At 47.5% G+C, this 27,151-nt stretch overlaps 1 protein-coding gene across 2 annotated transcripts in view; it reads left to right on the top strand.

Annotated features, from left to right (window-relative positions):
• Window positions 1–27,151, top strand: part of LOC138447901 (protein GPR108-like) — an 851,977-nt gene that overhangs the window by 155,403 nt on the left and 669,423 nt on the right. For both annotated transcript variants that reach the window (XM_069604412.1, XM_069604414.1), the window contains 2 exons: window positions 14,385–14,460; window positions 16,829–16,902. In XM_069604412.1, the coding sequence (XP_069460513.1) occupies window positions 14,385–14,460; window positions 16,829–16,902 (150 nt within the window). The remainder of the gene's footprint in view (window positions 1–14,384; window positions 14,461–16,828; window positions 16,903–27,151) is intronic.

The following is a 27,151-nucleotide window of genomic DNA, read 5'->3' as shown; positions in this document are numbered from 1 at the left end:
TAAGGCCTGCTGGATATCGGAGCACCGACTTTTTATCTTTAGAGCATATTTCTGGAATGGGGATGAGTGACTCTAGTTCCTTGAGGATGGTGAATAGTTCTCTCATGCTTGAATTGGCATTGGCGATACGCGTGTTGAATGAGTTTAGTTTGGCCAGATAGATTTCTTTTTTATAGTGGGAGGAGATTTCTGTTAGTTTCTTTTTGTGATCTTCTGAAGGGGTAAGCCTCCATGCTGTTTTGCAACTCCTCTTGAGTAGTCGCAAGCCCTTTAGTTCAGGAGTGAACCATTTGTTTAAGTGAGATTTAGGTTTACTTTGTCTAAGTTTCATAGGTGCGATATTGTCAATGGTAGTTAGCATAATTTTATTATATTCCTTGACTAATGTTTCCGGGTCTAAATGATCCTCTAATCCATCAAGGATGGGTAGAATGGCCGGGATTACTTTGTCTATGGTGATGCTCTTTTTATTTCTTGTTGGACAAGGCAGGGCCATGATCGATACTGGAGGAGGTGGTCTGGAGGTAGATCATTCAAATGACAAGAAGAAATGATCAGTCTATGGTTGGGGGATGATGGCTTTGATGTTGGCGGTGCAGTTGTAGTCTGCTAGCCAATCAAGGATTCTACCTTTGATATGAGTAGGTTCTATAGTTTTTTGCATTATACCCAGGTTAGCAAGGGAGTTCGCAATGATAGTGGCATTTTTATCTGAAGGGTCGTTGAAACCCAAGTTGAAGTCCCCTAGGACAAGTAGTTGGGAGGAGGTTTTAAGGTTATTCAGACAGTAAATTATGGAGGTCCTCCTCGAATGTCCCTATGGGTCCAGGTGGTCTATAGATGAGGTGGATAGTCAATGTTTGGGAGCTAGCTAAAGGAAGTTTGATGGTGAGTGTTTCGCATGAATCAGAAACTGTTGTAGGCGCAATCCTCATACCTAGGCTATACTTAACAATGTTAGCAATACCACCGCCACGTGTATTGGTTCTGTCTTGTCTAAGTATTGTGAAGTCTTCTGGGATTGCTAAAGAGAGTAGAGGTCCTGCAGCATCATGCAGCCAAGACTCTGTGATGGTGATGAAGTCCGGGTTGTTGAGCACTATTAGATCGCAGATGTCTGTTGCATGTGCAATCAGGGATCTTGCATTTATTAATCCCCCTTTGAGGGGTGGGGCTGTCAGATGAGACAGTCCAATTTTAGAAGAGGTGGGGAGAGGTCTACGGCTACGGAGATGAACAATATTGTCCTTCTGGATGTTGGTTCTTTTGTTGGAGGGAGGTAGTGTTCTAGTTAGAGGCTCATGGAGTTTCAAAAGTCTGGCTCTCAACCTAGAATTTCTGTGGACTAGACTACATGGGTTGCTAGGAGGTTCAATTGGGGGGTTTGGATGTGGATTTTCCATACTGGTATCAGTAGATAGGATGGTCATGGAAGAGTTGTGTAAGCCTCTCATGAGCGCTGTGGGGTACCTGTTGTGCTCTCTTGGGAGGTGTAATAACTTTATAATAATAAAGCACTTGAAGCAAATTATCTCTCGGCAATTGTAAATGACACCTACCTCCGTGATGGTCAACCCTCTCAGAATGGAAGCAGGAGGTTATTACCTGAAAACCCCTCTCAAACCCAGCCAAAGGCTAGGTTGAAGTGGAGTCTCCAGGGGAAACCCCAAAGGGAAAAAACCCTGTGATGTGCTGCTGGGGAGCATGGATTCCTGCAGCGGCTGGTGGTGGGTCACACTGGTTTGGCTGTGGACCGGAATCTTGTCAGGGAGGATTCTGATAGAAACAGAATAGAATTTCAGGTAAGTAAGGATACAGAATCCCTAATCAGTAGAGTGGTAGGGATATAGAGAGGCAGCTTACCCTGACAAGCCTATTCTCTTCTAAGCTTTTCTTTTTCAATCGGATGTGATAAATTGGCAGGGCGCCTATTATAATATTTAAGAGGTAAGGATATGTCCAGAAGTAAAGACACGAAGGTGCAAGAATGCTGTAGGATTTGGAGTCTTACCAACAGGTGATAGCCCAAGGGAGGAATTGTAATGAGCAGGATAGAGGGCTTGAGCTCGAGGGAACTGAAGACTGAATAGGAGGTCTGAAGTTGAAGTCTAATGTAGACGTAAAAAGGTAAACAAGATCAGAGGGAGGTACCCCTGTGAGAAAACACGGAAGCACAAATCGCTAGACAGAACAAAAAACACTACCAGAGAGAACAGCCGGGAAAACAGGGAGGTGGCTTCCTGTTGATCCGCCAGGCTCAGAAAGAATTTGAGATTTCTAAGTTTCCAGAAAACGGAAAAGGAAAGAGAAAAAGGATTGAAGCTACAAGGAGCGGTCCTCTGAAAAGCAGTAGACAAATATCTCAGATAAGAAGGTAGCGAACTTACGGTGCACAGCGCGACTCTGAATAGAGAAGCAACGCGTAGTACCGAACTTCCTGTTGCTGGAAATACCATTCCGGAAGTCGGGGGCAGAGCTAATTCCGCGGTCCGGGGAGCGAGAACTACTAGTGCGCGGCTTACAGTCTCGGGCTCCTCCATGTTGAGAGTGTAACGCTTACCTGAACTCTGCGGGAACGCCCTGAGAGATCTTTACCAATCCTTTCTTCAAGGAACAGAGAATTACTGTGGAAACATCAAACAATAACTTTCCTTAATATCCACCCCTTGGGAATATCTCTCTCAATAGACTGTTTAGGATTTTAGTCCCCAAGTATACCCCCAGGCTCACCTGATGATTATTTTTTATGAGCTCTCCATCCTGTTTTCACACAGGGGCGCTAGTCCTGAAGAATGTTGGTATAATGGAGGCAGCAAACACTAAAGGGGGGTAAGATGACTAGAGAGTTCTAGAACATGAGGTAAAACCCAAACTCAATTCACCCCTTATCCTAAATACCTAAGTGAAGTATAAGGGAAAAGGAATAACCCTATAATAACCAACGGTAGTGAGTGTAACAACCCTCCACCTAATGTCTCAGAATATATACATAAAATGGATTAACTATCGAGTAATGTGCAGGTAAATGACATTTATCAACTAGGCTGAGGAGAACATTTGTTATTTTAATATCAACAGCACAATACACCAACAGCCTGAAAACAATGCCTAAATGTCAGAGGCAGCTCCACTCGAAAAAACTAACATGCAGACAATAATATATTTGACTCATCGAGTAGAGGAGCGCCTCTTGAAAACACTAGCAGCTGAGATAATAATGCAACAGCTGCGTGCGCTCCTTGCTGGCAGTTGCAACTGTCAACTGTGACTAGAAATTCGCCGCATAAACGGCGACGAAAAACACTGCGACTAGCATAAGAATACTAGAGACTAAACCTTCGCAATTACAACAACACCACAAAAGAATACTTGTGTCAGAAATGTACCAAAGTATCAACTGAAAAGGATACAATACTAAAAAGGATACAGGAGGTAGGGTCTTCCGGATCCCTGTTCACCCGACTTGATAGTCGTGAAGTCAACAAAGACCTTCCAAATGATACAACCCTCTGGCTGATAAAACAGGCAGAGCGATGGATCACTGGAAAGGGCGTGGGTAAGGTATAGTAATCCAGCCTAGGACAAATTAAAGTATCATGAATAACTGCTCCAATCTGAGTATGATGAAGTAGATAATGACAGGAATGATCACACTGACCTGTATCTCTAGGTAGAACAATCCAGAAGTCTCTTGATGGATTTGAAATGAAGAACAAAACGACAGGGAAGGGAAAATTAGTAAGGGAGACTTATCCCGAACGGAACGAGGCTCACGCTAGATACGGGTTGAATTCACCACAGGATAGCGTCCAAAGTTCAGTTCAAAGTCACTTCCAATGATCCTTGAAAGGCTTCCTTCCCACTTTAGGGATCAATCCTTCTGTTAATTCCACAGATGCAGGAGTTAGAAGAAAATAGCGTTTGAAGACAACGTGAGCGTGTGGATTTACACGCGGGCAGGATTCGCGCAGCCTTGGCCAGCCGCACTTGAAGACGAAGAGCGCGTGTGGATTTTACACGCGGGCAGGATTCGCGCAGCCTGGGCCAGCCGCGTGTGAAAACAACGTGCGCGTGTGGATTTACACGCGGGCAGGATTCGCGCAGCCTTGGCCAGCCGCACTTGAAGACGAAGAGCGCGTGTGGATTCTACACGCGGGCAGGATTCACGCAGCCTTGGCCAGCCGCACTTGAAGACGAAGAGCGCGTGTGGATTCTACACGCGGGCAGGATTCACGCAGCCGTGGCCAGCCGCACTTGAAGACAAAGAGCGCGTGTGGATTTACACGCGGGCAGGATTCACGCAGCCTTGGCCAGCCGCGTGTGAAGACAAAGAGCGCGTGTGGATTTTACACGCGGGCCGGATTCACGCAGCCTTGGCCAGCCGCATTTGAAGACAGAGAACGCGTGTGCATTATCACGCGAAGGGATAGCTCCAGGAATCAGCGTGTGGCGGAACACACGCTATCGAAGGCCCAAAAGTAGCTGTAGGATTATGCCAGGATGTAGATCAGAGGTTCAGCTACACAACGCAAATAGAGACGATCAGAAGCAGCGAGTGAAGTTTCTACGCTGCTTAAATACGTGATACCGTAGTTCACGTGACGAAGCAAAAGTCACGTGAAGTTAGCGACGTGAAAAGTGTAAACGTCGTTTTCCCGGTAACGTATCGAATAGCCTCCATTTGGAGTAGAACGGTCTCGCTGTCCTACGAGCGTAGCGTCCAGCATGCATGACAACTTGCAAATTGTTCGTGTCCCTCCCGGTATTCACTGAGGAGAGAGTTTCACAACACGACGGAAAATAAAATGTAAGGGCTGGAACTAGACTAAAATGGGAGGAAAGCGGGGGAAGGAGAAATGCGGAGAAAGCTAAGGGCTATGACTGGAAACAGCTGAGGGGGACGTCTTGAGAGACCGCGGTAAGCGTTAGTACTGCAAGCAGTCAACGACGCGAAGCGCGAGTCTCCAGGTGAACCTGCAATATATAGGATAATACTGAAATAGACTAGACCTGTGAGAGTAGTCTCTGGATGGCGCAATGAGGCGGCCATTGCAGGAAAACAGGAAGTCCTATTGATTCAATGGGAAATTACCTGTCTATCCCAGGGCAACACCACTATCTGCCTGGAATTAACCCTTAAGGCTACTATTAACCTACAAACTGGCCTGTGATCATGACAGAGAGTCCCGATTCTGGGTTGCACCGTGGGTATCACGGGTATCGACTCCTGGAAGTGTGAAGCAGTGAGATCCCACAGGACAGTTGTAACAGTAGGAGGATAATTAGAATAAATACACTAGCAGGCTGCCGGGTGTGCTAGGCATGATGTGGGGCTAGATTCCTATAGACGCAGTGAGCTAAGTAGGCTGTTTCAGATGGGCAGAGGATTCAACATGGGCCCAATGAGCTACAGTGCCTAAGGTTCGAGTACAATGGCGGTGGGCTACAATGGCTAAAGGTTCAAGTACAAAGGCACAATGGGCAAGGTTCAGCAAAGGCACAATGAGCTGCAGTGACCAGGTTCAAATACAAAGGCACAATGGGCAGGTTCAGCTTAGGCACAGTGAACTGCAGTGACTAAAGGTTTGAGTACAAAGGCACAATGGGCAGGGTACAGCATAGTCATAATAAGCTGCAGTGTCTGGGTACAAGTACAAAGGCACAATGGGCAAGGTTCAGTAAAAGCAGAATGAGCTGCAGTGACTAGGTTCAAATACAAAGGCAGAATGGGCTGCAGTGACTAGGTTCAAATACAAAGGCAGAATGGGCTGCAGTGAATAGGTTCAAATACAAAGGCAGAATGGGCTGCAGTGACTAGGTTCAAATACAAAGGCAGAATGGGCTGCAGTGACTAGGTTCAAATACAAAGGCACAATGGGCAGGGTTCAGCATAGTCATAATAAGCTGCAGTGTCTGGGTTCAAGTACAAAGGCACAATGGGCAAGGTTCAGCAAAGGCACAATGAGCTGCAGTGACTAGGTTCAAATACAAAGGCAGAATGGGCTGCAGTGACTAGGTTCAAATACAAAGGCACAATGGGCAGGTTCAGCTTAGGCACAGTGAACTGCAGTGACTAAAGGTTTGAGTACAAAGGCACAATGGGCAGGGTACAGCATAGTCATAATAAGCTGCAGTGTCTGGGTACAAGTACAAAGGCACAATGGGCAAGGTTCAGCAAAAGCAGAATGAGCTGCAGTGACTAGGTTCAAATACAAAGGCAGAATGGGCTGCAGTGACTAGGTCCAAATACAAAGGCAGAATGGGCTGCAGTGACTAGGTTCAAATACAAAGGCAGAATGGGCTGCAGTGAATAGGTTCAAATACAAAGGCAGAATGGGCTGCAGTGACTAGGTTCAAATACAAAGGCAGAATGGGCTGCAGTGACTAGGTTCAAATACAAAGGCACAATGGGCAGGGTTCAGCATAGTCATAATAAGCTGCAGTGTCTGGGTTCAAGTACAAAGGCACAATGGGCAAGGTTCAGCAAAGGCACAATGAGCTGCAGTGACTAGGTTCAAATACAAAGGCAGAATGGGCTGCAGTGACTAGGTTCAAATACAAAGGCACAATGGGCAGGTTCAGCTTAGGCACAGTGAACTGCAGTGACTAGAGGTTCAATTACAAAGGCACAATGGGCAGGGTTCAGCATAGTCATAATAAGCTGCAGTGTCTGGGTTCAAGTACAAAGGCACAATGGGCAGGTTCAGCTTAGGCACAGTGAACTGCAGTGACTAGAGGTTCAATTACAAAGGCAATTGAAAGCAGAGTTGGAATGAACTCTAAAAGCAAGCCAATGCAATTCCTAACTGAGAAGAACAAAGCTCAAGACAATGAGGCAAGTGCCCCAAGTCTAAACAGTGCCTCTGGTTTGAAGAAGAGTGGTCCGGCTGGATTCTGTCTTGCTACAGCAGTGCAGACCCTGTGTTCCTGAGCCTCATTCATGGGGACAAAAGGGAGGACGTCTGGAGGGCTCCTGCGGCAGTAGTTGGGAGGTCGTCAGCTATGGGTTCTTTGCGGTTCAGCAGCACTTTGTGGTTTCAGTGCTTACTAAGCAGCACTGTTGCGGATCTCTGATACAGGTTGGGCTTCCTTCCCTCCATGGTCCTGCACTCTGGTGAGAGGACTCAAGCTCTGGTGGTCCTGCTTCTGGAGGGTGCTTAGGAGACTCCTGGAGCTTCTGGCTGGATTTCAGTCATTGCACTCGACTATTGATTTCTCGACCCCTGGCACTCGGTTTGTGCAGCAGCGAAGAAGTACAGCCAGTCGGGGAAGATGGTCCAGTGGAGTTCGTCTCTGGGTTAGTTGGTCCCACTAACCCAAGGGCAGAAGTCTTCCCTTCCAGAGCATCTCTGTCGAATTGATAAAGGAGTTTCAGCAAGGCAGCAGGGCTTCACCGGGCAATTTAAAGGTCCAGAAGTATGCAGCAAGCTATGTTCATGGTTTCTTTAGGTAGTTCTCCCAGTGGTTGACTCTGCCTCTAGTGCCAGAAGCCTTGCCTTTTAAGCAGGTTTCTCCCCTTCATGCAGAGCCTCGGCTGTCAATCACACAGCAGGGGGGCTGTCCAGGCTGATGGCATTCCAGAGAGACAAAGGACAGGGGAGTTTCTGGACCCTCCCTCATATCCTGCCTTTCCAGACACACTGCTGAAGCCCGCCAGAGGCAAGACAAACAAAGGGGTGTTAAACCTGGCTCAATGCACAGAAAGACCTCGCAAACAGAAAATGTCAAAAAAAGAGAACACGGGCCATTTTAACAAAATGGTCACCCATGGTGCTGTACTGCAGCTGAGGATTCAGCCTGCGGTAGGAAAGCACAGTGGTAGGAAATATTAAACCACTGCCACCAGCAATTTAAAGTAGTGAGTGTAATATCAAAAGGTTGCATGAGAATGTAGGATAAGGGGCTACTTGGTAACCCCCCAGCACTCCACATAAGATGGGGTGTGCTTGACCTACAAAGAGAAAAGGTAAGTAAAGTCAATTTCACTTTACTATTCTTGGGAGCAGTAGTTCACACAAGAAAAAGGTATTTAAACCTTATGATAAATCTAAAGGATTTCTCTGTGACACTGCACTGAAGGTGCTGTGTGTCACCATATAAAAAGTAGTTGCCTATGGAGTTTGTCAGACTCCAAAAACAGAGGAAACATATAATTCAAATGAGGTCAAAACAAGTCAAGCAAAAGAGCTTCGGGTCTCTAAGGTGTGAGGAATTGTTTGTTTTAACTGTTGGTAAGCAGCCACCACATCAAGGCATAGAAAGTGGGGCGTATTGAAGCACCCACTATTGTCCTGAAGAAGGCTGCAGCCATCTGAGAGCCTCATCTAAAAGGTTTGCACGTTCCCTCCGAAACACGTGTAAACGACTGACTTGTTGTTGAACCAGAGCTACACCATTAGATCAACATGGTGCATAAGAAGTAGCGTACATATGTTTTTGTATGAAGCCTGCATTATTATAAAAGCTAGTTGTGAATAGGTACAGTTGTGCGAGAGTGTGAATGCGGATGAATAGAGATACGCCTGCTCAAATGGGTTCAATGGAGTTGGGAGCTACGAACATGCATATGTGGTTGTGAAATTAAATGTGTATTTTAGGTCAGATATTACCAATTGTTATTAATGAAATGTGCAGAACAATACATTCTTCAATGTCATTTTTTTTCTGTCCACCACTTATGGTCTTGATCAATTGTGTTCTTTTATATACATTGCTGTTAGCCTGTCCAGAATAAGTCTGCCTAAGGTTATACTTACCTTAAATTGCTGATAGCCCTTTACAAAGTATATAGGTTTTACTTAACTTATATTAGCTGTGTGCCATCCTAAAACAAGTTAGTTATTGCTTACCTCAATCTGTGTTGCACTGATCTGAAAAGCAGCTGTAATAATATATTACAACATTAGGTTTTCCCTGCTAGTGTGCCATTCTTGAAAAGTGTTCCTGTAGGCGTTGCTGACATTGGTCTGCCTGGTGCATCCTAAATTAGTGTAAAGAGTGCTTGCTTATCTTAGACTGTGTTCCACTGAGCTGAAAAGCTACTGTAATTGTATATTGCACCAAAATGGTCTTACTCACCTAGTATAACTGTGTGTTATCAAAAAAGTAGTAGAGGTATATACTGTTCCTTGAAACTGTGTTCCACTATTCAGAGAAGTATATTTGCAAGTTGGTTTACTATGTGATTTCCTTGTTGAGTGTCGCTGCATAATCAACGGGATCTACTACCCTTGAATTACTATATAATAATCCGAAGGTAGCTTATGGTTTTACTCCCCATGAATAGGTGTGGCCTATAGTGGATGTGTTATGATAAGGTTTTACTTAACTAGACTACTTGGTTTTCTAAAGATTTACCTTGGTCTAGTTGTATTTAAATAAACCCTTTATTTTTACAATACATAATGTGTCAGTGTTTCTTTGGACCATATGTATATTACAAGTTATTTGTAATGATTCTACAGCCCTCCCTCCGGGGAAAAGACTGGCTCCTCTATCTATGCTACCATATATTCAGGTGGTACAGCCTCCTACTAAGAGTGGAGTCTTGTACTGTCTCAGTTGAATGGTTTTACTAAGCTCTTAGTTGGACTTCAGAAAAACTGTCCTAACACACCTCCTTTGAGGGATCTTTCCTTTCCTCACTTTTCCCCAGAAGCTTATTGTATCTAGATCTCTGGTACTCTCGAGGTTGGACTAATGTAACATCCTCTTTCTTAATCTGACCTCGACCTCTCTCCACCTCCTCCGGCTTATCCAGAATAGGACTGCAAGACTTATCCTTGCCTTAAGCCCACAGACTGCATCTCTCCCTAACATTTCTCCACTGGCTCCCTCTTGCTGCATGGATCAAATTCAAATCTCTCTGTATCATCTAAAAGGTGTGGGACCACGTTATCTACAACTTGCTCTCACCAAATACTCTACTTCCAGATCTTCTCGTTCTTCCGGCTCCAACTCTGTGTGTCAAGTGCTTAACTAAGCAGCGTGCTGGTGGCCGATCTCTTTCCTTGGCTGGCTCCCTCCTCTGGAACAGCCTCCCCCTTCCTCTCCGTCTTGAGTCGGATTTCCTCAAATTCCAGAAACTCCTCAAGACTTTCCTCTTCACCTCCTCCTTTCCTCTCTCCCTCCTGTGCTAAACCCCACAGTCGCTGAGATTGGTGGCCTGAGCCGTTATGTGTCCTTCTGAGTCCTGGCCTTCCGTCCAATCATTGCAGCCTCTGCCCTTCCCCAGCACTTCCAATAGCCGGTGTTGCCCTACAGCCTGCACTTATTCACTGGTGGTGACCACCCTCCAAGTCATCTCTACCAGGCACTTACTATTGCTTGCAACTGACTCTCTAGTACTCCCTCCTCTTTGGAACTCCCAGTATTTACCCCCTTGCCTGTCCCTTTTCTCTCTGCACTTGCACAATCCAAATGCTCACAAGGCCTAGTAGGACCGCCTCTGTCTTTGTTCATCAGTTTTATTTGCCTTTTTTCCCCTGTTCCCTCCCCTTTGCTCTGTGAGCGCTTTGAAACACAATGCCTGATGTATAAGTGCCTTACAAATGCACAATAAATAAATAAATAAATGAAGAGAAAGGCTCAGCCAAATCAATCTGACATCTGCTGGGAGCACAAACCACAAGAGGAAACCGTTGCATCATGTTGACCTTGCTGGAGAGGACTCTCCTTGCAAGAGCGTGCCATTCGGCTCCTGTGCCCATGATGATTCGCATGATCTGGCCACTTCTCCCCAGAGGCTAGGGAGGTGAGCTAAGCAACAACAATCCCCCTGGGGTCAGCTGGACCTCACATGGAGAGACTACTCTTCTGCGAACAGGAGCTTGTGTTCTATAGGTTCTCCGGAGGAGGCAGCTATAACATCCAAGAATCAAAACCTTCCTTCTAAACAAGTCACTAGTTGCTACCATATTGTTATCAGTAGTCAGCCTTCACCAAACACTCATACTGTAAAAAAGAAGAATGGAAGAACCATAAAGAATATTCAGTGGCTGACAGCTAACCACACTGGGATGAATAAGGTAAGCATGATGAAGCCACAGCAGAAAGAGACTAAGAACTGTAGCCTACGCTGGGAGAGCTTAAAATGTCCTCGCAAAAGCCTAGGCTTCAATCTCTTTCCTGAAGCCTGGGAGGTTCGGATCCGAGCTGTGGAAGCAGTCGGCTAATGCAAGGTGTGGAGTAGGCGGCGCAGGCCGAGAAGAGAGAGCCGTCTGGGAAGCAGAAGGCTGAACCGAAGATATGAGAAAGGCCTGGAGGCGGTGGGGTGAACTGGACAGGGTGGACCGAGTGGTCTGTGAACAACGTTGAGACTGTACCAGGAACGGATCTGCAGAGCCGCATAAGAAAGAAGTACAATGTCAGACGGGCAAACCCGACCCCGCGGGAAGCACCGGTAAAACCTTTTCTGTATGACAGAGTTAACGGGACCAGCTGGAGAACCGAGTGGGGGGAGTGGCAGAAATGGAATGAAGTTTAACAAGGGGCAATCCTACTAGTCCCAGTATTAGTGAACGTTGGGAGATTAAGAGAGATTACCAGGGGACCACGCATACTCGTCCCATTACTTGTCCCATTACTAGTGAATTTTGGAGGATTAAGAAAGATTATCAAGGGACCAATCACACTTGTCCCAGTACCCAAGAAGGGAGTGAAGTTAATAAAGATTATCAAGGGACTAATCACACTTGTCCCAGTACCGGTGAGTGGGGTGACGTTAAGACCAGTCGTACACGTGACAGTGCAAGTGAATCGTGTAAAAATAACCAAAGGAATAGCCAAACTCATCTCATGAGGGAGGGAGGGAGGGAGGGAGATGAGAGAGAAAAATAACTTGGACTTCAACCAGGAACTGTGCCAGAATTAACAGAACTTGTTCACAGAATCACAAAAAGCCCTCCCAAGAAACACTGAGGATATACAAGCATGTCCAGGAGAAAGGAGTCTTTCTCCTGGACCACTTTTCTTTGAGTCTTTAAATAATAGTAGGGACACAGAACAGGGTACTTGACCGAGCACAGTTTAATACTTTGGAGACACTCACTGACCTTGAGCACCCTAGTTAGATTTGCGTTAGGTAGGGCAAACACCATACAATTAAGGATAGACGGGCCTTTTCCTTTATTATTTGAATACAGTTCATCAGTGATTTGGTAAAAGTCCACCAGTGACTCCATCTCCTCCTTCTGACCTCCCACAGCACTTGGTGATACCCTTATATGCTTTGGCTTGCTGAGGTAACTGCAGCTAACTCCAGGTCTCCTTAGACTCCCCTCAAAACCGTCTGGTGCGTTTTCCTAAAACCAAATCCAAACAAAGTTATCTGTGTACTTTCTTTCCAACATGCCCCCAAAAATGAAGACCACTCTCTTCTGACTCTTCCAGCTAGTGGTACAGATAGCCAAATCTCTGCAAATATGGACTAGAGTTACTAGGTAAATGTTAAGTTCAACTCCCTGATCATGCTCTGGCCTGGCTGACCTCTTTCCTTTCTAATCGACCCTCCCAGGTCCAACTTGGGTCCTTCCTATCATCTATCTTCCTCTCTACCTGTGGTGTTTCCCGGGGATCTAACCTCTTGCCCTGGCTTTTCAACCAATATCTGGCAACTCTCGCCCACTGCATTGCCATTTTCTGCTCAAACTTCTAGTGCTACGCTGACGATACTCCACTAATTTTCAGGATTCCCTCGGCCACCTCCTCTCCCTCTCTCATCCCTGATTGACTAACTGCCATTCAAGATTGGTGTGCCGCCAATGATCTTTGTCTGAATGCCAGCAAGACGGAGATCCTCCTTATCGGCTCACCTTCACCATCCTTTCCCCTCACTCTCTGGCTGGCCTCCCTTGGCCCTCTTCCTACCCCCACCTGCGAGGCTAAGAACCTCAGGGTCATCTTTGACTCCACCCTTTCCTTCTACGCCCACATCTGAGGTCTGTAAAAAGTCAAATTTCCTACTGCACCTCCTTAGAGGTACTCTGCCTTACCTCTCCTTCCCCCAGAAGCTCATGGTATCCCAAGCTCTGGTACTCTCTAGGCTGGACCATTGTAACAGCCACTTTCTAAATCTACCTGCCTCTACTCTATGCCCTCTGCAACTAATCCAGAACAGGACTGTCAGACTTGTCCTTGGCCTCAATCCCTGGGATCGTATCTCTCCAGCTCTGAAATCTCTCCACTGGCTCCCAGTGGGCGCTAGAATTAAATTCAATAACCTCTGCATTGTCCACAAGGCTTTCTGGGACCTGGGTCTAAAATACCTTCAGCTATCCCTCCGCAAATACCTCCCCTCTCGAGCTCTTCCCTCCTCTACTTCTAACTCCCTCAGGGTCAGTCGTTTTTCAAAGAAACGAGCTGGGGGTAGATATGTCTTCGGCTCGGGCCTCCCTCTGGAACAGCCTCCCTGCCACTCTAAAACTTGAGGAGAACCATCTCTGGTTCCGGAAGCTCCTCAAGACCTTCCTCTTTGCTTCCGCATTCGCTCTCCCTCTCCCCTGCTGAACTGCCCTCTTGGCACCGTGCACCTGGCCACCCTCTGTACCCTGGGCACAGGTACCTGCTCACCCTGCCACCCTCCTGCACTGCCTCCTGGCCACCCCTTGCACTGGGGACTGTATCTGTACCCATACAGTTCCCCACACCCCCCATGTTCCTCTTTTTCTCTGCAATTATCAGACTTACCCAGTCTGCTGCCTTAAACACAGCACTTTCTGGCTGCACTACGACTGTTTATTGCCTCTATTATCTATTTATTTTAATTTTTGTTATTTATGTTCTTCTCTGCTCCGCACTTTCCACTCTCCCCCTTCCATGCACTTTTCCCCTTTCCCTTTCCCATGCACTTGCGCGTTCTCATTGTCACTGGGCCTAGTAAGATGGTTCTGTTCTCCCTGTTCCCTTCCCTTCCCTTGTCTTGTCGCGCTCTGAAACACTTGTGTACGAGCGCGATATAAATAAATTATAATATCATATCCTAACTCAAGACTTGAGCACCCCTCAGACCTCTCTGTATCATGCAACCTATTTGGCACACATTTCGCTCATTGGCCACTTCAAAAAACCCGAAACTTTCTAGTGCCACATCAAAATCTGCTTAAACACTTATGGGCCCACCAGAAGCCTTGCACTATTTTCCAAACCTATCTGTTTCTTTACGCATCAATCCAATCTTTCAGACATTCAGAAAATGATGCAGGCATTCCTCAAGCATACTCTTAGAACACCCCATAAAATGCAGATTGTTTTCAATAAAAAATCTTTGAACATCCCACAAAAAGCAGACCCTCTTCACACGTTATAAAAATGGTGGGGACACGTTGTGCAGAACAGATATTGCGCTTGCTTGCACTCAGGTTAACCCTTCTTTCTTTGTGTTTCAGATACAGCGTTTTTAAGATTCATTGGCTAATGGCAGCCCTCGTTTTCACCAAGAGTGTGTCTCTTATTTTTCACAGTGTAAGTATAAACGGTGCTTCTTTGGTATACCTACAATTTGAGGTGAAAATAACTGGGCCAGTATGTCACTCTTAACTCCCTAAGGGATAGCTCTGCTCCCTCACTAACCCTGCATAGGAAATTACATCTTCTGTCAGACACCTTAACATGATGCAAGCTATGACTCTGTCACCACCCCCCGAAGGTAGAGTCTGGGGCCAAACCCGTGGTACCGATTTGAAAGTGGGTGCGGAGGTGGGAGAATGGCCAATACGGAAACAAAACACATTGGAGGGTTGAGTGGGACAGCAACTCACTTTGGTTCTTCATTTATTGCTGCAAGTGCCCCATCCATCATCTACTTCTCCACAGGGTGGTGCTTGTGAGACAATTAATGCACTAAGCCTGACCCTAGTGAACCCTGAGAAGGGTCCGCTGCATTGCATCCTCTGGCCAGGCATGCACCAGGTCACTGGAAGGTCAGACACATCCTTAACCCAGGCTATAGTAAACCCTGGCTCTAATGACCCTGAGAGTAGAGTGGGCAGCTGGTTGCATTCTCTAGCAAGGTATGTGCAGGCTCACTGAGAGGTCATAAAACGACTTAAACCTGACCCTTGTGAACCCTGGCCCTAGTGAACCCTGAGAGGGGCCCGCTTCATTGCATGCTCTGGCCAGGCATGTACAGGGGCACTGGGATTTCAGAGAAAGCTTGAACCCTGAGAGTGGGTTGCTGGCTGCATCCTCTGGCCAGGCATGCACAGGGGCACTGGGATTTCAGAGAAAGCTTGAACCCTGAGAGTGGGCTGCTGGCTGCATCCTCTGGCCAGGAATGCACATGGGCACTGGGATTTCAGAGAAAGCTTGAACCCTGAGAGTGGGCTGCTGGCTGCATCCTCTGGCCAGGCATGTACGGGGGCTCTGGGATTTCAGAGAAAGCTTGAACCCTGAGAGTGGGCTGCTGGCTGCATCCTCTGGCCAGGCATGCACAGTGGCACTGGGATTTCAGAGAAAGCTTGAACCCTGAGAGTGGGCTGCTGGCTGCATCCTCTGGCCAGGCATGCACAGGGGCACTGGGATTTCAGAGAAAGCTTGAACCCTGAGAGTGGGCTGCTGGCTGCATCCTCTGGCCAGGAATGCACGGGGGCACTGGGATTTCAGAGAAAGCTTGAACCCTGAGAGTGGGCTGCTGGCTGCATCCTCTGGCCAGGCATGTACGGGGGCTCTGGGATTTCAGAGAAAGCTTGAACCCTGAGAGTGGGCTGCTGGCTGCATCCTCTGGCCAGGCATGTACGGGGGCTCTGGGATTTCAGAGAAAGCTTGAACCCTGAGAGTGGGCTGCTGGCTGCATCCTCTGGCCTGGCATGCACAGGGGCACTGGGATTTCAGAGAAAGCTTGAACCCTGAGAGTGGGCTGCTGGCTGCATCCTCTGGCCAGGCATGCACAGGGGCACTGGGATTTCAGAGAAAGCTTGAACCCTGAGAGTGGGCTGATGGCTGCATCCTCTGGTTAGGAATGCACGGGGGCACTGGGATTTCAGAGAAAGCTTGAACCCTGAGAGTGGTCTGGCCAGGCATGTACGGGGGCTCTGGGATTTCAGAGAAAGCTTGAACCCTGAGAGTGGGCTTCTGGCTGCATCCTCTGGCCAGGCATGCGCAGGGGCTCTGGGATTTCAGAGAAAGCTTGAACCCTGGGAGTGGGATGCTGGCTGCATCCTCTGGCCAGGCATGTGCAGGGGCTCTGGGATTTCAGAGAAAGCTTGAACCCTGGGAGTGGGCTGCTGGCTGCATCCTCTGGCCAGGCATGCACGGGGGCACTGGGATTTCAGAGAACTTGAACCCTGAGAGTGGGCTGCTGGCTGAATCCTCTGGCCAGGCATGCACTGGGGCACTGGGATTTCAGATAAAGTTTGAACCCTGAGAGTGGGCTGCTGGCTGCATCCTCTGGCCAGGCATGTACAGGGGCTCTGGGATTTCAGAGAAAGCTTGATCCCTGAGAGTGGGCTGCTGGCTGCATCCTCTGGCCAGGCATGCACGGGGGCACTGGGATTTCAGAGAGCTTGAACCCTGAGAGTGGGCTGCTGGCTGCATCCTCTGGCCAGACATGCATGGGGGCACTGGGATTTCAGATAAAGTTTGAACCCTGAGAGTGGGCTGCTGGCTGCATCCTCTGGCCAGGCATGCACAGGGGCCCTGGGATTTCAGAGAAAGCTTGAACCCTGAGAGTGGGCTGCTGGCTGCATCCTCTGGCTACGGATAGTGGTTTACTTGAAGGGCAGAGATAGATGAACACCCCACACACCCGTAATCCATCTTCAAAGCCCCGTCACCCCAGTAACTAAAGCTCTCTTCTGTTGGTCACTTACTTTAAACATCTTTCTCCTTTTAGGTCAACTACTATTTCATCAACACAGAGGGGCATCCCATCGAGGGCTTGGCAGTCATGTATTACATCACCCACTTGTAAGTACTGACTACAGGCTTCAATATCATAAGAAGGTGCAGGGGCTGTAGCTCTACGAGACATTGCGATAGGAATAGCTGTGGGCAATGTTGCATGCAACTGGTTCTGAGGGATGGTGTGGGAGTGCATGCTAGGGCGCTGTTTGTGGGGGAGTGAGGGTAACTCGAAGCAATGATAATGTCACTCGTGCCTTATTGTCAGTCTCGAGGACAAAATGCAATACTCTCTGGTGACCACTGGATGTCGGACTATGCACAGCATGTGAATCTAAGCAGATACAACCATCATAAATGCTTTTACGGTAAGTAATGCATTGTCATGTAAAATAATAAGGGGTTGGAAAATACTTCACTAGCCATAATCTGGGAGGTATTGCCAAACCTCAACCAAAACAAATGTGTCTGTCCTTTGTCAAAATGTCCAAAGCAAAAATACGTCCTGTGTCCAAAATCCTATTCTGGCCCTGGCACTCAACATAAAGGCTTGAATCCAACCAAAAAAGTTCAAAGTGAACAATGTTCACAGTTGCATGGAATGACTCTCTTCCTCAGATTCTACAATAACAAAAGTTCCAGCAAAGAATAGTTCAGCTCCTTCTCCCTTCTGCGGAATGACTCCCTTCCCCAGGTTTCCCCTCATGTTTCAGCTAGAGTAAAATCCTAAGGGCATGTGACTGCCTAGGGATTCTCTTCTTCACTGCATCACAATTTGGGTGTGGGTCCCAGACCCGCAGGTTGCCTGGTATACTCTTGTCACTCTTATCGCACATCCCAATCTCAAAGGCATGCGTCTTCTTTGATATTGTCTTTCCTTCTGTATACACATCACACTAGCTTTTCACAATCTCAAGGGCATGGGTCTTCCTTGATATTCTCCTCCTTCTGTATCTTATTACACATACTTGACTCTGCCTGACATACGCTCCTGCCAACGCTTTCACAGAGTTACCTTTGCCTTTTATCCATTAAATGATATTCGCCCAACGTTGCTGCATCGTTCCTTGCTTAACAATGTTCGTTTCAATAATAGATCTCTTTTTCATACAATGGGCTTTTGCCCCTTCTCCAGGACCATTTGCATTTATTTGACTTTTTTTTTTTTTTAATTCTTTCTTTCGGGATAAGGGGCTCAGTGACCCGTCTGTGGCACGGTTTATTGGTATATTAACCTCTTCATAAACCTCTTCACGTTGCTCTCTGGCTTCAGTGAAGCGGCGCACACCTTTAGGCAGCCCAGTAACCCTTCCATCCTTCCCTGGGTTTACCGGGTGCTTGTAGTGGCCCTCTCGCTTTTCCGCTTCATTTTCCTCCATGTTGTCTGCTCGGTGTGCGCCCCGTTAGCCGCTAGACTTTCGCCATGCTCTTCTCTACTCTATGCGGTTCCCTCTTTCTTGCTCCCTCCGACGGCGAGCCGACTGCATTCCGGTTTCCTCTTCTACTGTCTGGATCAGCTTCAACACTGTTTCCCACTCTGTCTTCTTCCCCAGCGTATTGGTCGTTATGTGTGCAAGTCGCTGTGCAGCCCCACGCCTGCAGCTCCCTCTGCTTGCTGTCAGATGCACTGGTTTTAAACTTCACGGCAAGATTGAATAATCTCCAAAGACTAGACCGCTTTGTGGGCTTATCGGTCTTGTTGATTTTCATTGTTCCGTCCCTCTTCCTCGTCTCAGTGAATACCATATCATTCCTAATATGATGTTGTGGAAGCTGATATTGGATCTTATTGGGAGTGATCATTACTGCTCCCTGCCTCTTCCTCGTCTCAGTAGTTGATTTACTGTCCTTTGTGTCAAGTCGGGTGTTAGGCACGATTGTATGCAGTACCCTTTGAGTGCACTACAACAACCCTGACCTCCTGGCAATAGGAACCCAACCTTTGGTATAAGCTTGTACTACACAGGTTGGTAGCGTGTTGAGCAGCCAGGCGTATCTCAAGAGGTGTCAATGTGAGCTGTAGGGGAGTTACACAGAGATTCACAGCGACACGTATTCAAATAAACTCTTACACACAAGGTTTCTTGAATAAAAAGTTGTTAATTTATTCATCAGTCAGAGTAAGCCTTCAGAAGGGAGCAATATAAAAGCAACACACAAATAACACACAAATACACTCCAAAACTCTACACACTCTTAGTTCTAAATCAGTAAAGAACCTTTTGGGATGGCCCACAGTCGCAACCTCCACCCTCAGGTGACTTCAATAGCTAGGGTGCTGGGGATATTAATATCTTACTGTTGCATTTAGAACATTCTTAGGAATTGGTCAAAGGAAAAGGTTAGTAGAACAAACAAGAGATCACAAATATTCTTAAGCAGGCAAATACTTTTGTATCCCGTAAGGAGAGTCAGTCAGTATAACGAGCTAAGCCAAAGTCAATGGGCAAAAGTCTATATGAGCTGAAGCACTTCTGGTAGGTAAGTAGAAAAAGTCTTTGCACAATGTTTTAGAAGTCTTTGAAGAAAGGAAGAATCAATTTAGGGCCACAAGCCAGTAGACTTGTGAGGGGTAGAAGATGCAAGAAACTCTACAACAAGAGGCAAGTTCTCTCAGACTTTACAGTACCTTTGGATTGAAGATAAAGTGCAGCTGATGACTTCTGTTCCTGTGCAGCTCTGCAGATCTCACTGTTCCAGGGCCTCAGTCGTGGGGACAAGAGGGAGGACTTCTGGGGACTCCTGCACTGTAATGGGACGGTCACCACTCGCAACCTTCAAACAAGTGGCACTTCGGTGTTTCAGCTCCTCGCGACTACTGCAAATGGCACCACTGTGGTTTCTGGCTGTCAAGATGGACTTTCCTTGCTTCTGGGGTCCCGCACTATGTTGAGGGGGCTCAGGCCCAGTCAGTCCTGCTTCCTTGGTGTCCGGAGGATCTTCCTGGAGCTCTTTGCCAACTTAAAAGCAACACACACAATATGGTGTTCCTCTCCCGTGATATTTGGTTTCCAGCAGCAACTCTGTGGAAATTCAACCAGCTCAGAGAGAATGTCCAGGTGGCTTACTTTGGAGTTGATTGGTCCCACCAACTCAAAGGGAGAAGTCGTCCTTGCACAGGCTTCTGTCGATACAAATTTGGAGTTTCAGCACAGCAGCAGGGCTTCACTGGGCAAACCAACGGTCCAGGAGTTGCAGCAGGCGTCCTCTTTAAGTTCTTCAGTTCCTTTGTCCAGTGGTCGACTCTGCCTTCCAAGCCAAAAGCCTTGCCTTTTATTCAGTTCTCTCCCATTCATTCCAGCCTAGCTGCCATTCACCCAGCAGGATGGCTGTCCTTGCCAGACACTCAGCCGGCCAATCATCACAGAGTGCATTTAGGTCTCATAGGAGACTAAGCACAGGGAGTTTCGGGCACCTGCCTCACTTCCTTCCGCCGCCTGACACCCTGGAGCCAGAGGCGGGCTTCACTCGTGAATCCTGTCAAAGGCAAAGCAAACAATGTGACCAAATCTGGTTTGGCGCGCAGAGTAAATCTCAAGAAGGACCTTTCCACATAGAAATGGCGAAAACAGAAGACCGGGCCATTTTGACAAAAATTGCACCCTTGAGTGTTTTACTGCAGCTGCGAACGCAGACCGCGGTAAATGCACACCACAGTAGTTAAAAGTAAACCACTGCCACCAGCCATTCATCGAGGAAAGGGTAACATAAAAATGTTACATGAGAAGCTAGACGAAGGGGATACTAAGATACTAAGTATCCCTCCAGCACCCTATTGTAAGATGGCGTGTGCCTAGGTCTAGAAAGCTACACGTGTGAGTAAAGTCAATTTTACTTTACTGCTCTGGGAAACAGTAGTTTATCCCAGAGAAGGTATTTAAACCTTTGGGAAATCTGGAAGACTTCCCTGTGCCGCTGCACTGAAGGTGCTGTGTGTCACAATGTAAAGGATGATGCCTATGGAGTTTGTCAGGCTCCATAACCAAAAGAAACACAAAGTTCAAAATCACATTAAAATACATGAGTGGGGAAAAAGGGTCTTACTCTCTCCAGGTAAAAAAATCAAGTCCTCAAAATCCAGCAAAGCTGCTGCGGGTCTCTAAGGTGGAGAGAATTAGCACATTTCTGAGAATTCTCCCTAGGCAAGTGGTTAAGGAAAAGTGTTACAGTATTCCATTAAGGCATCTGCAAAAGGTAATGTGTTTTCCCCCACTGATGTCGTGTCATTCCCAGAGGATGACCTACCTGCAGGTGGTCCTCCCTCATGTAGCCGCCTCCAGGGTCAGGGTCAGGGTCCGGATCAGGGTCAGGTAGCGGCTGCCGTTCCCTGGTCACATATGGAGAGGCTACGGCTGGGAAAAGACGGTGAAGACATTATCAGATTCATCACACTTGGGATAAATGAAGAATCCTTCAGGAGCCACAGTAGCCGGCTCTATTCCTAATACCTGACCGAGCGTAACTCTGCATGATGTCTGGGTATTGTCACTGCTCCCATGGGAGAATCCCCTTCCCATGAGGCCAGAGAGGTGAGGACACTACCAGATAGTCCCCCTGGGGGTGGTACTCAGCGGGTGGATCTCATGGGGAGGGACGCCCTCCATGGGACCATGACTGTAGTCTTGGGAGAATGCGGTATTCATCCCCTTAGTTTCTGTCACACTTTCCTCTCTCCCCACTCAGTCCCCTGTGGTCACGCACACCTCTATGTATCTCTAGAGTGCTTCATTCATACAGATCATATTGGGACGAGGAAGAGTGGGGCTTACCCAGGTGGAGTTGTGTGGAACCCGAGGGAATCCTCCCTTCTACTCCCCTTGGGTCTTCTTCCCAGGGAGCCAGGGAAGGGCCGTTGCTTTTGGATCCTGACTCTGGGGGTGGATATGCAAGGGATGATGACCTGGGTGGAGCGACCTTGAGGAGTGGAGGAAAGGTTCCTTTAGGTGAGGCATGGTACGCCCCTTTCTCTTGTCAGAATACCTCATATCCTCCTCCTGTTTTTGTAGAGTACTATCACTCTTCCCCATTGTTATACACTCCAACTGGCCCATGTGCATATCCCTTTAAGACTGGGACGAGGAAGAGGCAACTAGGAGTGATGCACACTACCCTCTGTGCACTTCATTTTGGTACTGGGACGAGGACTGTAGAACACTACTATGACGGCCAGGCACGTCTCAGTGATGGAAGCAATCCTGGTCCAGCAAGGACTTGCACCTGCTGCTAATTCATGGTTCACAGGTGCATATAAAGAGAGGCCAGAGAGAATCACAACGAGATCCAGCTGGGCAGGAAAGTGCAGCAATCCGAGGTGGAGCGGGCAGATGATGGGCCGGTGAAAAGGACGCTGATTACTGCAGGGAAGCCAAAAAGGTGGCGAGGCCAGAGCGGGCTGCAAGAGGGTCAAGAGCTCTGCAGAGCCTCGTGCCCTGTGGTCCCTGTTGGGTGTGGTGAAAACAGAAGTCTCCCATATGCCGCCGACAGCTGCCAGACAATCTGCTCGCCAGAGCTCCCGCACAGAGAGGAGCGAGAGAAAACCAGAGTGGAAAACTGAAGCACCCGGAGCAGTCGCACACCGGTGAGTGGTAGGGAAAGATCACTCGGGTCGGGCGCTCTAGGGGCATGGTGTGTGTAACGGCTGGTGCCGGTCAAGGTAAAAGTATGCGCCAAATGGGTCTCGAGACCAAATGTGAAATATTGAAACAAGAACGAACTGCAAAGTATTTGCCAAGTTATTGAATACCGAACTAATGAAAGAAATGTACAATGTAAATGAAATGCCGCAACTCCAAGCAATTAATGCAAGCCTGGGAGGCGAATGAAAAGCATTTGAGAAACACTATGGAATAGTGTGAAAGCAAGGTGGTGACAAGAAGAGATACCACGAAGTGAAGTGGTTAAAAGTCACATGTTAGCAGAGTAAAAAGGCTGTCAATGTAATACAAAAGTGTACATGGACTAATGAGAAAGTTGCAGAAGGAAACCAGTGAAGTCCAAGGAAAGTCACTGAACATTACAAAGTACCAAGGGTTCATGGTTGCGTGACCTGTGATGGGTGGACCGCGTGGTCTGACAACTGCGCCTCGACCAAATAACTCCTACCTGGAGCGAACAAAGAAAAGTCAAGATGCTGAAGTTTTTATGCCCAATGAATGTTCAAGAGAATAAAAGGAAGGCGGAAAAAGAGAGCTGATGAAAAGCCTGAAAGGTTATAAAGTAGATTTGCTAGGAAATTGACTGTGAATTGAAAGTCAAGAGAACTGTGTGGTCTTTGGGGGAAGGGAACCCAGAGGATATTTTGTGGAACTGTGTTTAATTCGGGGAAAGGAACCCTAGGTCTTTTTGTGGAACTGTTTTGAACTTGAGAAAGGGGAAGCTGAAAACAAGTCATGAGCTGGAAGAAGCTCTGAACATTATTTTGAACACTGTTTCTTTGGTTGCTGACATCCCTACAAATTGTATACCTTTAGTTGTGAGGGCAAGTATAGGTTTTGGACACAAACAGACTTTTGAGTTGAACTTACTGACACAGACTATCCTTAGTTTCTTTATGTATGGAAATCCTACCTTAGCATAGGACAAGTTAGACCCTACTGCATCCTGATGTTTAAGAAATAAGCCTTTGTTTTTAAGGAAAACTGAATCTGTTGTCGGTGTCCATCTTCATGATGCCTTCACAGAGTGCATACCGTCACTGACACAAAGATCGGGCAAGGAGGCAAAAGCCCATCGCTGACCAACATATGCGGTTCAGTCTACTAGAGGCATCCCGACAATAAAAAGCAAGGAAGGACTGTATCTTGTCAAGCCAGTCTTGGAGGAGCGAGGAACCACACGCCTTCTACCGGTTCCGTGGCGAGAGACCCGAGGAGAAGGGAAAGAGACGCTGTAGAGGAGGAACAAGTATCTCCACTAGCTACATGGAGCAGGCACCTGTAAGGTGACTGGGAAAGAGGAAACCCAACTGGCGAAGTCAAAGCAAGAAGAAGCCACGCAACCGAGGATGCAAGAGAGCCTACCGCTGCAGAGCCACCGAGGTCAGGACGCTGAATGCGGAAGCAGTACAGAAGCCCCGCTCTACTCCCAGGACAGACCGGAGACTGCAACATTTCCTAATGGTGGGGAAAGGGTCGGCCGGCTGGTGGGACATGGACGGGGCCAAATAGATTAAAGAGACACGTACCAATATCCCAAGAGGCAGAAAGGAATATTGAAAGGAATGTAAAAACTGGAACAAACTTTATGAAATATCCTATGTGGAACAGTACATTGCTTGCAGGACAGTACACCAGGGCTGTTCATTTGGACATTGAGTGAAGCAGGGGCAGAGGGACTATCAAAAATAGCACACCATGGTCTGGGGCCCATACCAAGGCGTGCAAACCCTGCGAAAGCATCACACAGGGGTCAAGGGCCCACACAAGTCTGAAGAAGCACACAGTCAAGGGGCTGGGGCCCAGAGCAAGTATGGGAGAACCTGAGACAGCCCAGAGGGGTCTGGGACCCACGTAAAAGATAAAGAGAGGTGCAAGAAGTTAAAACAAGAGGTTGAGGACCCAGTGCCAAAAGAAGAGAATACTAAGAGTCCTCTCTGGAATACTAAGACCTACAGTCAAGTCTGGCAGTAAACCAGATTCGATACTGGTGATTGGTGAACTGGAGAAAGACTAGGCCAAGAGACTTCGCCCCTCCCCACCCACCATATCCCCCCCCCCCCCCCCCCCCATGTTTGTAAACTGTGTTTTGTTGCAAGAAGACTTAGTCAAGTCTGGCAGGACAGTAAACCAGACTTGATGTTGCATTGGTGGACAAAAACGGGGAAGAGACCCACCCCCCTCCTATACTTGAGAACTGTGTTTTTCTTTGTAATAAATGGAGACTAGGAAAGAAAGAAGTGGGTGATACAATCCCTTAGGTGCTGTTATGTTTACACATGGAGGAGCATCCCATGTTGCTAGCTTTTGAGTTAAAGAACCACGCTTTAAAGAACTGAACTTTTGAAATATGTATCCAGAGCAAGGGAAGCCTCGTTCTAGGTCAAGAGGACTCCAGTTTTCCTTAGTTAATCTAGATTGTAAGGGACAGAAATGGGGTTGGACGCAGAACGGTGGACATTTTTCTTTATTAGACATCCTGACAGAGTCCTGAGTATTTTTGTTGAGGTAGGACAGCCCCTCATAGAAATAGGGCAACATAGGTTTTTCCTTTTCTTTTATACTTATACAAAAAAGTCTTTGACAACAAACATACCACCACTGTGTCAGACTTGTACATTTGCACGCTTAAGGTACCATGGAGGTAGTAAAGACCGTTGCGAGAATGCAGCATCTTGCCGATTTTATCCTTTATATTGTGTTTCTATTGCCTCTTCCTAGTCTGGCGTGGCGTGCATCATCAGATTAGAGGAAATAATAGCTTGACATTGCTGTCCACATTGCTGGACCAGGAAATCTCCCTTATTGGAAGCAACAACAGCTGAAGAGCAGTAGGTGTACATCACTGAGCCACCAAACTCCAGGGCAGTCAGTGAGTACTACGCGATTACAGTCAGAAAGAGCAATTTTCAGAGCTTACATTAAAACCTTAATAGAGAACAAAAAACAAAAAAGAAAATAAGTAACAAAACGGATAACAATAATGGTCTTTGGTAGGGAGGAAGGAGGGGGGGGGACCAAGGGGAACATAGGGAAACCGCGTCATTCACAGATTGCTTAGTTCGGGGAGATGAATCACATCAGTGTGCTTGGTTGCAGTATTGTCATGGTATTAGATCTTGGGGGGGGAGGGGCATGAGGCCGGGAGTGTGGAGTGTTCTATGGATTTGCCATCCGCTCAGGCGGCTTTGATATTCTACTTAGCGCTCTCTGTCATTTAAATTTTGGTTCCTTATCCACCGAAGGGTCGGGGGCTGTCTTGCCACTCCTGGGAATTGCTGTGTATAGTCCAGGAAAGGGGCCCAGGTCAGGTCGAATTTAGTCCTGTTGCCGAATCTGCCGGCTGTGATTTTTTCCACTGCAATTATTTCCCAACACTTGGACCACACATTTGAATGGCCGGCCCTTCGGAATGTTTCCAGAGTCTGGCTATTGATATCTTTGCGGCTGTTAGAAGGTGCGAACACAGGTCTGCTATACGGCCTGTTAGTGGGAAATGACCCTCTCCTGTCGCTCCCAATAGGGCAATTCCCGGATCCCATGTAATCGTGAGGTCTGTTATCAATTTGATTTGTTCCAGGACGTTTTTCCAGAATTGGGAGTCTTTGGGGCACGTCCAGAAGAGGTGGAATAGCGTGCCTGTGTCAGAGCATCCTCTCCAGTATTGTGCGAGAATGGCCGAATTATATTTGTTGAGAGTCTCGGGCGTTCAGTACCACCTGTAGCAGACTTTAAATGCCACTTCTTTTGGTTATACACTTAGAGCCTTTGTGCGCACAAGCCCAAATGCAGCTCCATTCCTCCGGATCGATGACTCTGCCTATATCCTTTTCCCATTTCAACATAAAGGGCTCTTTTTTGCTTAGATCTGTTCTATCAAGTAGCTTGTATAGGGTGGATATTTTCCCCTTGAGGGGGGTGGGGGAGTGCTGTAAGTGTTGGTTCTAGGGCTGTTAGTTCTCTACTTTCATGTTTCCTTGTGGCCTCGCTCGATAGCCAGTGTCTGAGCGATGTGTACCGGAACCTCTCCGTCTCTGGCACTTGGAATTTGAGCGGGCCTCCATTCTTAAAGAAGTCTGCTATGATCCTCAGTCCTCCATCCTTCCATTTTCTGAAGCTTTTTGGCGTAGTGCCTGGGGAGAAGTCTGGGTTGTCCCAGATGGGCGAGAGTGGTCCTGTCATGCTCCTGCACTTCCATTGTTGTGGTGCCCTTCGTCACTGTGTTTCTCGTTGCTGGCAAGGGTCCTGTATCCCAGCAACTGTTGAGTTCCTTTGTATGCGGCAACAATTCTATTGGTGTCTGGCACTAGTCTTCGTCCAGCTTTAGCCATCGGGGCCGGTTGGTGGTTAGTTTCCATGCAAAGGCTTGCGAGAGCTGTGCTGTGAGGCAGTACCTGCCCATCGCAGAGCCCCGGAGCATAATGCGTTTCGGAATTTGCAGTTTCTTTCCTTCCCAGACATATTTCAGGATGTCTGCCTGCAGTTTCTGGAGGGCCTTCTTCCGGATGGTTACTGGGAGGGCTAGGCCGAAGTATAGCAGTCTAGGGGTTAAGTTCATCTTCAGCGCCATGATTCTTCCGAACCATGAAATTTCTTGCTTCTGCCAGCCTGCCAGGTCATTTCTTAACTCTATGAACAGCGGGGGGAAGTTTGTTTTGTAT

The sequence above is a fragment of the Ambystoma mexicanum genome, chromosome 3q (assembly GCF_040938575.1).
Source record: "Ambystoma mexicanum isolate Mex_15411 chromosome 3q, UKY_AmexF1_1, whole genome shotgun sequence".
Classification (NCBI taxonomy): domain Eukaryota; kingdom Metazoa; phylum Chordata; class Amphibia; order Caudata; family Ambystomatidae; genus Ambystoma; species Ambystoma mexicanum.
This window is presented reverse-complemented; position numbering and strand designations above follow the sequence as displayed.